The sequence below is a fragment of the Podarcis muralis genome, chromosome 10 (assembly GCF_964188315.1).
Source record: "Podarcis muralis chromosome 10, rPodMur119.hap1.1, whole genome shotgun sequence".
Taxonomy (NCBI): domain Eukaryota; kingdom Metazoa; phylum Chordata; class Lepidosauria; order Squamata; family Lacertidae; genus Podarcis; species Podarcis muralis.
The window spans coordinates 49,480,624-49,498,838 of NC_135664.1; the positions used below are offsets into that span (position 1 = coordinate 49,480,624).

An 18,215-nucleotide genomic window follows, 5' to 3' on the forward strand; every position below is an offset into this window, starting at 1 on the left:
AGTTCTCGACATTTTGCAGCAAATTGTGATTTTTTTTGGGGGGTGGGGGGTTAAATCCTCATGAAAAACCATCAGCACTGTAATGCGATTTTTCCCTAATAAAACAAATTTCATATGCAGTTTTTACTTACACAATATTTGCAAGCAATTCCCCCTAATATAATGCATTTTTTTTATGTCGCTTTCACTAATATCTTCACTCCTATGCACGCTATCTCTGAATATATGCATTTTTTTGAAACATAGGTTGGCTGGACAACTGCACTGCAAAATTTGGGTAAGCGTGAATTTCAAGATAGCTGTGGTTTGGTTCACATTTTGTTTCAGAAAGTACACCATGTGCGCATCTATGACACAGCTTCACTCTATCTGCATAGAGTGGATTGCCACTGTTTCACATGATGGGTAAAGCTTTGCTGTTCCCCAAGTACCATAGGAACCAAGGAAGCTGTCTTATACTAAGGCCGACCATTGGTCCAGCTAGCCTAGAACTGTCTGCACTGACTGGCAGCTTTCCAGGGTTTCACACAGAGGACATCCCCAGTGCTCCCTGGAGATGCCAGGGATTGACCCAGGGACCATCTGCATGTAACTCAGATGGGCTGCCACTGAGCTGTGTCTCTCCCCATTTGACAAGCACAAGCCACTGAAGTTGAACAGTGTACTCCCATTTAAAAGCCTCCCTAATTTGTTGTTGTTGTTTAGTCGTGTCCGACTCTTCGTGACCCCATGGACCAGAGCACGCCAGGCACTTCTGTCTTCCACTGCCTCCCACAGTTTGGTCAAACTCATGCTGGTAGCTTCAAGAACACTGTCCAACCATCTCGTCCTCTGTCGTCCCCTTCTTCTTGTGCCCTCCAACTTTCCCAACATCAGGGTCTTCTCCAGAGAGTCTTCTCTTCCCATGAGGTGGCCAGAGTATTGGAGCCTCAGCTTCAGGATCTGTCCTTCCAGTGAGCACTCAGGGCTGATTTCCTTAAGAATGGATAGGTTTGATCTTCTTGCAGTCCATGGGACTCTCAAGAGTCTCCTCCAGCACCATAATTCAAAAGCATCAATTCTTCGGCGATCAGCCTTCTTTATGGTCCAGCAATAGATGTTCTTTACTCTTTTCCTTGCCCCAAACTGCAGCAATGGGGGATTGCGGCACAGAGTGCAGAAAGGGGAGACAGAATATTTAAACCTTTCCACCTACATTAGGGCTTCTACTACCATGGTACCAATTAAAATTGTTGCCACCCACCCACTACACCATTTGGAGCTACAGGTTGTTACTTGGATTCCGGAAGCCTGGAAGCAGAGTTGCTATTCCACTTCCAGCTCATTTATTAGATGCTGCTGAATGCCACAGTCTGAGAATCACAGGCGGGGAGAATGTTGTTGCTCAGGTCCCGATTGTCGGGATTCTCTAAGGCATCTGCTTGGCCGCTATGAGAACAGGGTGTTAGGCTAGATGAGTCTTTGGCCTGACCCAGCAGGACTCATCTTGTGATCTGAATATCAAGAAACATTCCAATAAAAGGATTCAAAGTGCTGGTTTTAATTTTTAAAGCCTTTCATGGTTTGGCACCTTGGAATCAAAAGGGCCATCTCTTTCCAAGTGTATTTACCCAAACCCTGAGTTTGTTCTTTGAGGGCTTTCTTCAAGTGCCCCCACCCCATGAGTGCCATTGGTCATAAGAAAAGGAGGCCTTTTCAGTAGTGGCTCCTCAGCTATGCCTTCTTCATAAAGGCCCACCAGACGAACAGCTATTTTAGCACCTTTCCACTGCCTAGCAAGTGCCTTTTTCATGTTCTCAAGCCTCGTGTTGTGGTTTTTTTTTTATATATTTTATTAAGTTTTCTTTCAAACAGTCAGAAATTTACAGAATAAAGAATAAAGAATGAAGATACAAGAAAAAAGTAATACATAAAAGCCAACTTTCCAGAATATTTTTGCCATTCCAACCGGACTTCCCCACATCTTCCGAACCCTCGTGTTGTGGTTTTATACGGTTTTAGCTCGGTGGGTTTTATTCCTCTGCCCCGAGTTTTATTTTGATTTTGATGCTGCAATGTTTCTTTCATTCCATTCTCTGTTCCAATGTGATTTGTGGTTTTTTCCCCCATGGTCGTTTTGTTGTAATTCTGCTTTCCTTAATCCCTGCAAGCTCTCCAGAAACCTAAAACAGAATAATACTATCATTTTTCAACCCAAATCTTCACACTCCACTGCATGTGTTGTTGTTGTCGCTGCTGCTGCTGCTGCTGCTGCTGCTGCTGCTGCTGCTGCATTTAAATCCTACCTTTCCTCCAATGAGCTCAAAATGGCGTATGTGGTTCTCCCTCTCCCCAATATATCCTTGAAACAATCCTGCGAGGTAGGTCAGGCTGAGAGACAGCGGAAGGTCCAGTGAGCTTCATGAGTGGGTGTCGAGTGGGGATTTGAACCCGGGTCCCAGCCCAGCACTACACCAAACTGGCTCACCAAATGTATTGCAGACTGCTGTGTTTATGAGGATCCACCCATGTCCTCACTCAAACCAAGTAGCTGGTGCTTGATTGGTTGGGAGAGAAGGGAGAGTCAAGGGAGGCTGTGATCCAAAAGTCTGAGAAGCATCTCAGGCCACTGTTGTCCTGATGCAGGAGTTAAAAGGGTCAAGAAAATGGAGTCACCTCTCTAGACAGGTCATTAGTTACATTAGTGAGGAGCTGGCAAAGACAAGCTATAAATAAAATATAGGAGAGGACTCTCCAGGGGCCTGTCAATCACAACAATTTGCGTCCTATTAATTATATCTAGATGCTGATATTCACCTCCACCAGCATCACCTTCCATTTAGAAGGAAGTAGCGCTCTCTGGTGGGAGTAGCTCACCACTGCAGTTTAAGCCTGCCCAGTTCACAACCTCCATACTGAGAGAGAGAGAGAGAGAGAGAGAGAGAGAGAGAGAGAGGATATTAGAGGACAATCTTTGATCTTCAAACTCTCCACTGCAGCCAGCCTCCTTTATTTCAAAGAGACTGGTGCCAGGGTAGTGCAGTTGTGGCTCAGGCTGATAATTTATTATCTGTGCTCTGGCAACATCACGGCACAGGTTGTTCCAGTCACACATCCGTGACATCCTTTCAATAAAAGCTCAATAAATGAGAGGTTTTAAAGGACTGCTTCTGGGCATTAGCATCAGAATGACAACACCAGAAGCCCAGAGACCAAAGGTTTTCCCAGAGTGGGGTACCCAGCCCTCTAGGGGAGCTGAGGATAGCAGCACAAGGAGAGGGAATCTGCAGCTATTGAGGCGTTCTGCAGAAACAGAAAACTTGCAGCAGCAACAAAAATCTATACAGTGGCAAGGCAGAGGTGGAAGGGGATGGGGGGGGAATCCCATGCTTGTGTGAGCAGAGTACATAACAGAGGCTGCAATCTTTTGCACAGGCTAATCAAAGCAGCTTCCAGAATGGAATTAGGCTGTGACAATCATATAATCATAAAATGCAGCCAGTTTATAGAAATTAAAACACAAGCTCTCAGCATTTTAAACAGAATAAAACGCTAACCATTTATAACCAAAATTAAAGGTCAAATTCATGGAGAAGGCTAGCAATGTCTACTAGCCATGATAGCTATGCTCTCTATCTGTACTATTGGAGGCAGTATGCCTTGGAATACCAGTTGCTGTGAAGCACAAGTGGAGAGTTGCTGTTGCCCTTGGGTCCTGCTTTTAAGCTTCCCTTTGAGACATCTGGCTGGCCACAGGATGCTGGACTGGATCAGGCTTTGGGCTGATCGCAGAGGTTCTTCTCCTGCAACCTTCATAATAAGCTTTGGACTACCCCAGCAGCATTCTCTGGATGTATAATTGATTGAGGGAGCCAGTGACAATGATAGGCAGCGCCAGAGAGGAAAGTAGCCTATACTAATTTTTTTATTAAAAAAAATAATACATGTATATATCACCCAAAATATGATCAGAATGAGAAAGAGCAGGAATCCTTCTATTTGCTCCCACAACATAATCATTTGTATTCAAATCTGAGAATTCTCTCATGACTTCTGTGAGCAGTTCCCACTTCTAATTTGGGGATGAAAAATTAAGAAGAAATCCAAACCAGTCCAAACCAGAAATCTGTGCTAAAATGATAAGCGTTAGCACCCATTTTCACTGCTGTAAATATCGTCACTTGCAGCACAATTCCAGGTGTGTCTACTTGCCTTGGAGCGGATCTTTATAAATTACTAAAATTACAAAGTGATGTGAGGGTGAACAAAAAAAATAAAAATGCAGCAAATTAAAGAAAGACCCACCAAACTCAATACTTCTGAGTAGGCACGCACAGGATTGCACTGCCAAATTGGATTGTCTCAAAAAAAAATCATTTATTTAGCACTGCACTGACATCCGACCTTATTATTAGATTTCTCCCTCTCTTTGTGCAAATATAAACCAGACAACTGAGAACACCACTTCGCGTATCTAAGGAAGTGAGCTCTATAGCCCACGACAGCTTGTGCCACATCAGAACATCCGCTTAGCCTACTATGGGGAAACAGAGCGCTCGGCTTCCTTTGCCGGCCGCAAGGCAGACGAACCCCTTCTACGCTTTTACGACGTTTCTGGCGTCGCGGCGTGATGACGCCACAGCAGTGCACCCGGACCGGAAGTGGGAGCTAGCTGCAAAACTTCTGTGCTCCTGAGGGCCGCGCTTCGTAGCTTGGACGCCCCACCGGGGCCGAATCCGTCGCCATCGGGTCCTTCCTTGGGCCGTACAGGTGAGAGATGAGTCTGGAGCTGGTCCAGGAGCCTCGGCGACGAAGGATGCCGGCATCTTTCTCTCCCCCGCCCCGGCCTTCAGCACGTTTCGTCGGTCTGCACCGTGTCCGGATGCAGGGCGGGCCCTCAGAACAGGCCCTTTCGAGCAAATGCTGGGTTCATTGTCGGGGCTGTCGCCTCTTTCGTGCACCGCCTGCCTTCATTCATCATACCTAGAGAACGCTTTGCCCCGCTGAAGGGCTCGGGCCTAGTTTCTGGCGACCATCTCTGCCGCTGTCATCTCTTTGGTGGGGGGGGGGAGGCCTGCGGGCGGAAGGGTGGGTTGCCCTACCTGGTTCGCCCCACCAGGAGCCCTGCAAGCAAGACGCTTTGTTCAGGGCTGATCTCCCTCTCCCTCCCTTTATCTCTTCTCTCCATCTCTCTCACACACACCCTTTCTCAAGGGTTGAATACTTCATGAAGCTCTCAGTCTAGAAGTGGGGGAAGCAGAATGACATACGTTTCTAGTACTGTATCTAGAAACTAGGCTCTTTATCATAACTGAAATGACTTAAAAAACCTTTTTTATTTTAGACATAGCAAGGTTTTTTATTATTCACTTGCTGCCTGTGTGTAGAGAGCACAAATAGTACAGGTCTGTGTGACCTAGTTTTAGAATAGCTGGTGTGACTTGGGACAGCCATACTGGCTGAGCCTGGTGGGAGTTGTAGGCCGAAACGTTTGGAGGGCACCAGGTTGGCAAAGGCTGGGCTAGATGTCACTTAGCTGGCTTGTAAATAAGCCCACACATGAAAGTTCATACCAATAACAAACTTAGTTGGTATCTAAGGTGCTACTAGAATGATTTTCTTAATTTTGTTTCGACTACGGCAGACCAACACAGCTACCTACCTGTATTTTTTGAGAGAGCCAATCTGCAACCAGTTTTTCATCTTTGGATGTAGAAAGAGAGCATGGGTATAATTATATATAAATACACCTAACAATCATTTGCTAATAAGGCACAACTATGGTGAAAACCATGCAGTCAGCGCTTCGTGAATTTTATTTATTAAATTTTTATACCACCCTTCATCCGTAGATCTCAGGGCAGTTCACAACATAAAAATACGAAACATAAAAATGCAAGATAACAAAACAAAAACACAAACCAATAAACCCACTCCCTAAATAGGCATATGAATATGTTGAGAACAGCTTTGTTATTTAAGCAGTAGCCTGGCAGCAATAAACTACAGTACAGGACTTCCATAGAAGTACTTCATTCCCAGTGTGTATATGTCAGTCAGTAATTTTAAGGATGTGACTGGAAGGCCTGGCCTTTAAACAAAAACAAAACTGTGTGTGTCTCTTGTTTCCTTAAAAACAAGTACAGGTCAAACCTTGGTTCTCAAACGGCTCCATTTTCAAACATTTCAACTTCGAACACTGAAAACCCAGAAGTAAGTGCTCTGGTTTTTGAACATTTTTTGGAACCTGAATGTCCCATGGCTTACACTTGACTGCAAGAAGCTCTTGCAACCAATCAGAAGCTGCGCCTTGATTGTCGAACATTTTCAGAAGTTGAATGGTCTTCTGGAACAGATTACGTTTGACAACTGAGGTTTGACTGTATTTGCTGATCCTACTATTCAAATAAGCACTATTGTTTTATAGTTACTTGATCCCCTTATTCTCTTCCCCCTCCCATCTCCTTTCTCACTAGAATTATAGAAGATGGCAAAGTTCCTGGCTCCCGTGATCCAGGATAATCCCTCAGGATGGGGTCCATGTGCTGTTCCAGAGCAGTTCAAAGATATGCCTTACCAGCCCTTCAGCAAAGGAGATCGGCTGGGAAAGGTACTTCTTCACACACCCTTGCACAGAAATTTCTATTAACTGCTTTTGTACATTGTGTATGCTGATGTTTTCCATTAAGGGCTAGATTTTGAAAGGCACTCTTGCCATGTTCCTACAGTACTACTTACAGGGCAAAAAGACCATGAGTGAAATTGTCCTAAGTCTTTTAGGGAGTGAATTTTTGGAACATCATTTTGGTCCCTATTGGGCTTCACAGAATTTATAGCTGAGATGTACAGTTCATCTCAGTGCTGGATTGTGTTGGCTTACATTACATTGCCTGGTTAAAAAGGGAATCTGAATCATGAATCATTGGCAAGCTCTGACCTAATGTATTTCATGACATAGGATGGTGTTAAGGCATACAGGTCTGGACCTGGGGGGAAATTTGGCTAATAATTATCTTAAGACAATTCCAGTTTCCTAGCCCTTCAGGGCATTATAGCAGTGTAATGGGTGGTGCAGGTGTTTGCCATAGTATATTCCCTGTAAGGATGGGTAGCTGCCATCATATAGAGAATGTCTGCTTCCATTTTCTACCAATCTCCACAACTGTTTAGCAAGAGCATGAGAGACTTTCTAGTGGGATTCCAGCAGATTGCAAAATAAGCAATTCTGCATGTTACAGCTAAGTTGTGGACAGCACACAAACACCGGCCAGGGTCATGTGTACACCAGCTCATTATCTCTCCCCAAGTAAAGATCTTGATGTCTTAATTTTTGAGTACACTCAGAAACTTAGCTGGCTGGAGAAACAATCTTTGAGATTCTGTTGAAAATCCTTTGAATGAGTTTGTGGCATGCTTGAAAGCAGCCTTATTTCCTCATTGTTTTTATTTTGACCAGGTTGCAGACTGGACAGGAGCTACTTACCAGGATAAGCGATATACGAGTAAGTATGATGGTGATTGCTCTTGTTTGATATATTTCATATGGAAGATCAGGTCATAATAAGGTGCCAGTGAGCACAGTATATGAAGTTGGCATTACGTTGGCTGAAGAGGCTTCGTTACTGGCTTAGGGCAAATTATGATGGTGGTGATTTATACCCTGCCCATCTGGCTGGGTTTCCCCAGCCGCTCTGGGCAGCTTCCAGCAGAATATTAAAATACAATGATTCATCGAATATTAAAAGCTTCCCTAAACAGGGCTGCCTTCAGGTGTCTTCTAAAAGTTGTGTAGTTTTTTATTTCCTTGACATCTGATGGGAAGGCATTCCACAGGGCAGGTGCCACTACCGAGAAGGCCCTCGGCGCTGGATCTCAGTGTCCGGGCAGAACGATGGGGGTGGAGACACTCCTTCAGGATTGTTGTCTTTTGACCAATATCTATACAATAAGAATACTGAAGCTGAACTTCCAGGAGATGTCCTTTATAGTTTCTCCTACATTTCATTACAAGACAGAATTGCATTGAACGTAAGCTTTTCTGCATTCCTCTAATTCCTTCACTGCTTATAGGGGTTGCCAACGTTTTTGGGCTGGTGGGCACATTTGGAATTTTGAAGAGAGTGCAGTTGGCACCAGTCACAAAGTGGCTGCTGTTGGGGTGTGGCATAACACGAAACGGCTGCCACATCTGAAAGGGCAGAAAAAGAGGCAAGAATACTAGGGCACATCGTGTTTCTGCGCTGATTACAGCAGTAGTGGAGCTTTTTTGGGGGGACTTTACAAGAGGAAATCTCCATCTTGTTTTGAGATCAGCCATGATATTTACCATTGGGCAAAGGAGCACGACTGTATCACATCCATTGTTCTTAGCAGTTACACAAAGCTAATTCTGCTTCAGCACCTATTTGAAAGTAGGACGGTTCTAGTTCTTTGTCTTCTAGGAAATCCCAGTCTTGCACTCTAAGGTGACTGAGACAATTGTCTTCCCAGATAAATATTCATCCCAGTTTGGTGGAGGAAGCCAGTATGCTTATTTCCATGAGGAAGATGAAACCAGTTTCCAACTGGTGGACACGGCACGGACACAAAAGACAGCTTACCAGAGGAATCGCATGAGGTTTGCACAGGTATGTTGTGGCTTGATTGAAGAGATTAGACTTGAGCCATATAGCTAGTCTGTCCCAATTGATACTCTGAGGGGAGAGAGACAGATCGAGGAGGGAACAGACAACCTTCCCCTTAATCTGGTATGGGGAACCTGCGGTCCTGCTGTCCTTGTTGCACTTTAACTCTAGTAGCTAACATGTCTCTCCCCTGTCCTGTCTCCACTCCCAGCTGATATGCCCAGTAGTCAGGTATGATAAGAGTTGTAGTCCAGTAATACCTAGAGAGCCAAAGACTAGTCACCCGTGGTCTACTGCTTCCATCATCACTAACCATGCTGGCTGAGAGCTGGAATCAAAACAAGATTGCAGAAAGGGAGCACAGGTTCCCCATCCCTGTCATTAATGGACAGTCTCATGGGATTTTGAAGATGTAGCCCCTCCCATTCCCCAGTCATTGATAACTATCTTTTTCAAACAAGCTGTTGCAAGTTTGAGACTCCTTGTGGTTTTTCATTTTTGTTGTTCTTAGGCTGGAATGTGTATGGCTATCAAGTAGTGATCCCCCCCCCTTTTTTTTTTTAAGGTTTTGGTGACACACTAGCTTATTATGCCTCCCAGGAACACTTAGTGGTGCTTTTCACAGCATATCTCAGGAATGGGAACGGTCATCAAGATGTTGTTGAACTACAACTCCCCTCACTATTGGCCATACTGGCTGGGGCTGACGGGACTTGGAGTCCAGCCACATAAGGAAGGGCCACAGGTTCCCCACACCTAGTGTAACTCGTGCATTACAGTGAATATTGGGCAGAAATCCTTTGCAGGATTGCTTGCTAAGTAGGCCCTTTGATTCCATGCTGTCTCGCTTACACTAGTGTTTCCTTTCAGAGAAACCTCCGGAGAGATAAGGACCGCCGGAACATCCTTCAGTTTAATATGCAGACGCTCCCTAAAAGTGCCAAGCAGAAGGAGAGGTAAGCTTGCTGTGTTTGTGGGAGAACATACAATTTAGAAATTGTCAAGCAGAGCTAGTTTCATCAAACTGATTGAATCTCTTGAAAAAGCAAATTGCTTACTAAATTTCCCAGACTCTGCTGTCACATATTTTAAATTTTTATTACTGTTGCATGGATTGTGAAATGGCATTATCTTATTGGTTGTTTAGCAACTCTTACCCAAGAGATCAGAAAACCCTTTTGTAGTTAGCCATTCAAAGTTTTCTGACAGATTTCTGTCATTTCAGAGATAGACTGCGTCTCCAAAAGAAGTTTCAGAAGCAGTTTGGAGTGAGACAAAAATGGGACCAAAAATCTCAGGTAAACCTCTTTCCCTTTGGCTGCCTGTCTTTCCCCTCACACTTTCACCCTTTGTTCCCATTTTACACACTGATGTGTTGTCTCTTCTATTTATTCTATCTGCATGGCAGAAACCCCGTGACTCCTCTGTTGAAGTTCGCAGTGATTGGGAGGTGAAGGAGGAAATGGATTTCCCTAGGTTGATGAAGATGCGATATTTGGAGGTGTCAGACCCTCAGGACATGTAAGTCTCTTGAGACAGCTGAAGGTTTGGGGCCAACAACTTGTATCTTTTTTTAGAAGAAGAAAAAAAACAGCCTCCAAGTAGTTTAACTAATACAGTATGCTTATTTCTTGATCCAAGACACAAACTGTGATTAGATGTCAAGACAACCTAAACCAGAATTACTGCCTTGCTGGGCATTGTAACTTTCTGTATTCTTTCTGAGTACTGATGTCAGGGAACTGCCATCAGTGCCGGAGGGAGAGAGCAAAAGCCAGAGGGATTCCAGAGAGCATCCAGGGATTGGGAGAAGCAGCCCATCTTCTGGGGAAGAGAATCAGCGTAGCACCAGTGGAGAAGGGGGGCAGATGGGGGAAGCGGCGAGGCGGTCCCATGACTCCTTGCCTGGGACCAGCGGGGAGAGTAGGGGTCCTCCGCTGCCCACGCCCTCCTTGCGCAGAAGGCTTTCGTGCAGAGAGAGTAGGAGGAGACTAGGCGTCAAAGAGCTTCTTTGCTGGAAGAAGTTTAAGAAATGCCCACTGACGGATTCTGCCAGCGATTGAGTCAGCCACGGGTGAGTGGCTGTCCGGACAGAAAAGGTTCACTTTGGCAACCCAGCCAGGTGTTTGCACCCAGCTGGGAAGATAAGCACCGGCTTACGCACGAGCAACCCCTAGAACCATTACAACTGACAACTGGACATAAAATGACTGGAGGGCATCATAAAATATCTGGAGGGCATCATTTAGGGAAGGATGCTTTAAAATGTGACGTTGCTGCTTATAGAGGTTGACAGATCAGAGGAGAGGCATAGAACCTTAAAGGTGCCATGGGATCTTAATGATCCTTGGGTTTCTTTTTCATGAGTATTTCTGAACCCATTAGTCCACTTTTTATTATCCTTTGTTCTTGAGAGTACAAATCATGATCATCTTTTCTTTGTACCTGCAGAGAGTGCTGTGGGGCCCTGGAATACTATGACAAAGCCTTTGACCGCATCACCACAAGAAATGAAAAGACCCTTCGTAGCATCAAGCGCATCTTCCATACTGTAACTACTACCGATGATCCAGTCATTCGCAAGGTATAATATGCCTCTAGTTTGTCCTATACATGGCTGTTAAAATACCTCAGTTTAAAAGGAGAGGGCTCGTTTGCTTGTAACTTCAGATACCTTTCTTACTTAGTCATTAAAAATGGTACTGCACTGGGCAATGCAGGTTAGTCTAATGAAATATTGCTTAGTAAGTCTGAGACTAGAAATTGCAGCCAGACATACTGGACTAGAGAAGAGTGTGTCCTGTTGACTGTGCAAAGAGCGGGGGAGGCAAGGAGATCTTCATAGCTTTGGCACACAGTGGAATTCCCTTTTCTGGAAACTCCTTAAAGCCCAAGTCATCTTCCAAAAGTGTTACAGGACATTTCTCTTTGAGCTAGTTCTTAGTATTGAGGAGTTTCCTATTTATTGTGCTTGGGGTGGTGGAGATAATGGGTTGGATGTGAGAGTTTTCAGAGAGGCTTTATATGTTTTGCAATTTGCTGTGGAGCTTGGAAATATGCTAGGACAAAACCCAGCTAAATAATAAATGAGGCAAGTGGAAGTGTTTACTTCTTATGTTTCTGCTCATCTACCAGAGTTCTTAACTTTGAGGGGAGTAAGTTTTTGGCTTAAGGATAAAATTGACGTGCAGGAGAGCAGATCTCATCCTTGCATTTATTGGGACTCTTCTGTCTGCCTTCCCTTGGATTTTAATTGCTGGAAAATGGGGTGCAAATGCCATTGGTAATCTAGGAGAGCATGGTTTTAACAACATCATCTACAGCAGGGATGGGAAACCTGTGGCCCTCCAGATTCTGTTGGGGTATTTCCTATCAACCTTGGCAACTGGCGATGCTGGCTGGACTTAATGGGAGTTGGAATCACAGGTTCCCTACCCCTGTGCCTCAGAGAGCAGATAATCCTACAGATATAACTTTGGAGGGTGGTACAGCCTATACAGTGGTGCCTCGCAAGACAAAATTAATCCGTTCCGCGAGTCTCTTCGTCTTGCGGTTTTTTCGTCTTGCGAAGCACGGCTATTAGCGGCTATTAACGGCTTAGCGGCTTTAAGAAAAAGGAAACAAACTCGCAAGACGTTTCGTCTTGCAAAGCAAGCCCATAGGGAAATTCGTCTTGCGGAACAACTCAAAAAACGGAAAACCCTTTCGTCTAGCGAGTCTTGCGAGGCATTCGTCTTGCGGGGCACCACTGTATTGGTTTGCTTGTACAACGATTCCTGCTCTCATCCATATGACTTTTCTTTATGCACAGTTGGCCAAGACTCAGGGGAATGTATTTGCTACAGATGCCATCCTAGCTACCCTCATGGCTTGCACTCGTTCTGTATATTCCTGGGACATCATTGTCCAAAGAGTTGGATCCAAACTCTTCTTTGACAAGAGGGACAATTCTGATTTTGGTGAGTGTTTTTGTATATACAGTACAAAACTGAAGGGGGACAGGTGGTGGCTGGGAATGGAATGATTGGGGAAGTGAATCTTTTAGAGTTATCTCTTGGGGCAAACCCTCTGAACTTCCATTTATGTTTGGCTATATCCTCAGACCTCCTGACCGTGAGTGAGACTGCTAATGAACCACCACAGGATGAGGGCAACTCCTTCAATTCACCCCGCAACCTTGCTATGGAAGCCACCTACATCAACCACAACTTCTCCCAGCAATGTCTGAGAATGGTAAGATTGAAAGGGGTAATGGATTTTACCTCTGCAGAGAATTTCAGAAAGAAATTGACTAGGGTCACTTAGAACTTCCTGCTGATGTGGGAGTGATCTGTCATCAAGCAGAAAGAAGATAACATCCATCTATTTTCTGTTTTATAGGGCCTCCAGATACGAGTTGTATGGCTGTTGGGAGATTCCACAGAATACTCCTGGTGGGGGAAGTGTCTTGCTAGTAAACAGGATACCACATCAAAGCCATGTTTTTGAAAAATTCGAGGAAGGGCTTGGTAGCAAGACTACCAAGTGGCTAATGTTTCTCAAACCAGAGTACTGGAAGCTTCCCATGTCTTAAGGCAGCCATGACTCTCCTGACCATGTAATCTGATGTCATTGATAAAAGTTTTTGCATGTGTATGTCTTTACAGGGGAAAGAAAAATACAAATTTCCCAATCCAAACCCATTTGTGGAAGATGATATGGATAAGAATGAGGTGGCTTCTGTTGCATACCGGTAAGTTGTTGCTTCTGGCACATGAATAGACCTTGGGAGTTCACAGTACCTCAAGGTGTGGTTTGCAAACTTGTTGCAGCTTCCATGAAAATTCCCATTGCTGCCACCTGTATATACTGCGCTCATGTGGATTTTTTTGTTATAAGGTTGCTGACAAGCATTTTTGGTTGTAGGTACCGGAGATGGAAGCTGGGAGATGACATAGACCTGATAGTACGCTGTGAACACGATGGAGTGATGACTGGAGCCAATGGAGAAGTATCTTTCATCAACACAAAAACACTGAATGAATGGGATTCAAGGGTAAGAAAAAGCAGATAATATGTAGGCTCTTCTGTGTGGACATCATTTGTTTCCACTGGCCTGTCTCTTTAACTGTGGCATAGTTTATTCTTGGAATTCCCTCTCCCTCATCCCATCCAATTAAAGGGAGTCAAGTAAAGTACTGACTTCTTGCTTCTTTGGTCAATGCTGGAAAAAGATCTGTAGGTCCTCACTAATTGAATTTCTGCCACATTAGGTAGGAGTGGATTCCTCCTTTCCAGCATTACAAATAATTTTGAAATCAGTTGCATGAACTCTTCAACTTCGTAGCCAGATCCTGACTTGGCACAGTGTGCCATAATTGATGCTGTGTACAATCCTAATCCTTTCTTAATTTTTCTAGCATTGTAATGGAGTGGACTGGCGTCAGAAACTGGACTCCCAGAGAGGAGCTGTGATTGCCACTGAGCTGAAAAACAACAGCTACAAACTTGCTCGCTGGACATGTTGTGCACTGCTGGCTGGATCAGAGTATCTTAAACTGGGGTGAGAGAATACAGTGTGGATAGTTTTTTGTTTGTTTGTTTTAGTCTTGGGTGTACTACAAGGGGGGAGAAGGTTTAGGGGGGAGAAGCCAGCTCTTCGGGGTTAAAATTTAATACATTGTGACATTTTACTGATGTGTTTACATTATTCACCTCTTTGAGAGGTGGCATATACAGTGGACCCTCCAGATACGAACTTAATTTGTCCCGGGGGTCCATACTTACTCAGAGAAGTCCACATCTGGAGGTGCCACTTCTGCGCACGCCACGAAACCCGGAAGTATACAGTTCCGGGTTTGCTGCGTTCGTAACTCGAAATTGTGTTACTCAAAGGTAACGTAACCCGAGGTACCATTGTAATAAATATTTGGCCCTTGTCCAGACTCAGCTATACAGCTGCAAATAAAACCTTTTAAGTGCAATATACAATGTGACACTAGATGGCGATGGTGAGCCTTATGGAGAATTCAATGTATTTTTAAAAATGCTTTTTTAAAAAAACATTTTCAGAACGGTTTCTATATGTGTGTAGATTCAATCTCTGTCTTAACTCCTGGACTAAGTGCGTCTTTTACCTCTTGGAAGGAGCTAACAAATAGGTTCTTTTCTGGATTAAAAATTACTGAGATGGGTCTTTAACACTTTAATAATATTTAACATTTGTCAAGAGCTTGTGTGCATTTTCTAGTCGTAATCCTTATAACAACCCAGTAAAGGACCCCAGGATGGTTAAGTCCACTCAAAGTGAGTTCAGAGTCAAGATTCAAACCCTGATTTGTAGCTCAGTCTCTTTAACCACTGCACCACACCAGTCGTCTTACTTAAATTGTTTAGCCTGCTATTCTTTTTTAGTCCTACTGTAGCTGGTGGGCTGGACTACAGCTTCGCACTTTCTAAGTCTTCTTTCTCCCTTCTTGTCAGGTATGTTTCCCGGTACCATGTGAAAGACTCTGCACGCCATGTGATCCTGGGCACCCAGCAGTTCAAACCTAATGAATTCGCCAGCCAAATTAATCTAAGCATGGAAAATGCCTGGGGCATCCTGCGCTGTGTCATTGACATCTGCATGAAACTGGATGAGGGCAAGTACCTCATCTTGAAAGACCCCAACAAGCAAGTCATCCGTATCTACAGCCTGCCAGATGGCACTTTCAGCTCTGATGAAGATGATGATGACGACGATGAAGAGGAAGAAGAGGAAGGTAATAAGAGTTTCACATGCCTTCTAGCTAAGCTTAGGCCTGAAACGACAAGTTTCTGGTCTTGCAACTCTTACGTTGGAAGAAGCTTGTGTGCTGGGAGGATAGCTTTCATTCTTCTGCAATCTGTCATCGTTTTGTCCAGATATAGCCACAGGAGAGTGCAGTGCAGCTTTCCCCCAACTTGGAGCCCTCCAGACACATTGGACAACAGCTCCCATCCAGCACAGCTCTGCTGATTGAAGCCGATAGGGGCTGCAGTCCAAAACATTAGGGGAGGCACCAGGTTGGGAAGGGCAAGCCCGTAAGTCAGGTGTATATGGGTGCCATTAACTCATAGGAAAAACCAGTCAGAGCCAGCGGTGAGTAGAACCAAAACGGGCAGAATTTGCATGCATTGTTGCAGGATTCTGTAGCATGCTGTCTATGCACCAGCCTATTCCTCTCTGTGTCACGTCGCTAGTTGCCATCTGGTTTGCATCATAACTACAGATAAGATGGTGACCAGTAGTACATGCCACAGGAGTGATATAATGTGGATCTGAGCAGAATTTAAGTATGGCATATAGTTAACATTGATAAAGTGTTGACATGATTATGTTGGGGAGACCAATACCAGCTTACGGATTTTGTATGTTCCCTAGGATTCAGCTTTCTGTTTTACTTTTCAAAATGTGGCTGTACACAAGACTACATTGCAGATTGTCAGTTTCTTATTCTTGCTTACAAACCACAAATTTTGTTTACAAAGCCAGAGGTATCTGATTGGTCACTGTGATCCAGCAAGCTCTTGCGTTCTTAACATTGCTTGGAGTTCAATATGTGTGTTGTCTCTAAAGTTTAGATCAACTAAGGATTGTGTGGAAAGGAGAGCAGATGTTGTGGCCATGCTTATTTGTTCCGTGGTGTTTGCTTTTGCTTGGGATGGCAGCGAATGCGCCATTGAAACTTCTGTTTATTTTTCAGAGGAAGAGAGCTGAACATTGCAGCCAGACAGCAGCAGCAACTGCAGCTTGAAGGCACAGCCAACATCTTTGTTCTTGGTGGACGGATCAGAATTGAATCTCATAGAACCTAAGGAATAAAAAATAATAATCTTAAAGCATTATCCTTTTTGTATAATTAATATGTGTAGTGAGATTGCCCCTAAACAAATTTGGAAAAGAAAATATATTATGATTACCTGATCAGCCTTGTCCACTTTAAGGCTGATGTGTAGCAGAATCATCTGATTCAGTGTCCCCTGGACTGAACAACTTCACTCCGCAAGTGTGGAAATAAATGTTTCAATGGGGGAATTCGAGAGAGTATAGAAAACTAGCATGCCATAGAGAAACCTAGGCTGGGATCATTTTCTTTGCCCTTCTTGTTTTCTGTATGCAGGGAGTCCCCACTGCTAATGGGAAATTACTCAAGATAAAGAAACCTTCTGAAGCAAGCAGTCTTTAAATGGCATGGCTCTAGGAAAAGCTGTATTATGGGATTCTTCTCTAACTGTAGATTGGCTCTTAGGCAAGCACAAGTTATTTGTAACTCTTCTTACTCTGTTGCAGAGCTTTAAAACTATCTTTTTAACTGTGTTATACAAAGGTTGAGAAGTGGGATAGTATAGGATTGTGCACAAAGCTTGATGGCAGGCTAGCTGGAACAATGTAATGAAAATGATGTTAAAACTACTGGCTCAGATCTTCAATGCAAAAATCATAAGAACCAATTTGTTTTTAGCGGCATTCACACTAAAGACTCATCAAAAGAAGAAACAATTTATACCACTAGCGGCTACTTCTGCCCTATCTAGTTGATGAATTAGGCATAATCTCTTCCTTTGTGCTTCTCTTGAGAATATGGGTTGAAATACAAAATAATTTTTTGTTTATCTTCTTTACCAAGCTGGAGAACAAAATAAAGGCAAAAAACCCACCCCAACAACTTTTAAAAGTTCAAAAAATGCAAGAAACCACATTAAATTATTCATTCAACCCGCATAAAAAAAATTTCAGAGATTTTATCATTAAAACAGCAGCACTGCATAGAAAGCAACCCCATGAAGAGTCACCCATCTAGCTCGGTATTTTATATGTTGACTGGAAGTGGCTCTCCAGGGTTTCTGGCAGGAGACATTCCCAGCCCCTAAAGAGGCTGGGGATTGGAACCTGGGACATTTTTCATACAAAACATGCTTTTCCATTGAGCTACAAATCTTCCCTGACACACACACACACACACACACACACACACTCCATTAAGAGTCATTTGGAACAGGTAGATTTTCAAAGCTCTTTTAAATGCAGCAACTATTAAAAGTTATAACCATTAGTAATTTAATTGATACCATTTGTAATCTTCCACAGCCTAAAGTGTGACTTGAATTGAAGCCATGTGCAAGAACCAGCTCTCTGTCAAATGAATGAATGTTTGTGCTGCAGTGCCAAAGGGGGTGATTGCTTGAACCTCTGTATGATGCTCATTAATGGCCTTGGCAAACAGACCTGGCTAGATGAGGGTACTGCAGGGTTTTCTCTAATCATATTCCAACAGCTCCCACGTGGACTTAATCTCTTTCCAGCTGCTGCAGAGAGGTGAACGTGTAAAGACCAAGGTTTCCTTGAAAGAACTGGGTGTTCTTTTATTGTCAAGAGGTTAGCTACCTGCTGCAGCAGATCCTAGCTGATTAGCATCTTGGATCCCCAAAATGCTTCCCAAGTAATAAACAGCCAGTCATTTCACCTGCCAATCAAATGTAATTACTCTGCCTTTTTAGCAATTCACAGCACTGAAGCAATGCACCACTGGTGGGTGCAGCATTTGCTGCTTTAGCAGCAAGGGAAGTTTTTTGTTTACTGCCTAGTGACCCAAAGACTGCAACGCTGTT

General features: G+C 43.9%; 1 protein-coding gene across 1 annotated transcript; it reads left to right on the forward strand.

Annotated features, from left to right (window-relative positions):
- The first annotated feature begins 4,591 nt into the window (after nucleotides 1–4,591).
- Nucleotides 4,592–16,445, forward strand: EIF3D (eukaryotic translation initiation factor 3 subunit D). Its single transcript, XM_028745659.2, has 15 exons — nucleotides 4,592–4,749; nucleotides 6,456–6,589; nucleotides 7,436–7,481; nucleotides 8,470–8,606; nucleotides 9,474–9,559; nucleotides 9,829–9,901; nucleotides 10,012–10,124; nucleotides 11,055–11,187; nucleotides 12,415–12,562; nucleotides 12,706–12,836; nucleotides 13,250–13,335; nucleotides 13,509–13,638; nucleotides 14,003–14,145; nucleotides 15,066–15,346; nucleotides 16,310–16,445. Exons 2-15 carry the CDS (start codon nucleotides 6,467–6,469, stop codon nucleotides 16,321–16,323), a joined length of 1,644 nt encoding a protein of 547 aa, XP_028601492.2. The 5' UTR covers nucleotides 4,592–4,749; nucleotides 6,456–6,466; the 3' UTR covers nucleotides 16,324–16,445.
- The last annotated feature ends 1,770 nt before the right edge of the window (nucleotides 16,446–18,215 follow it).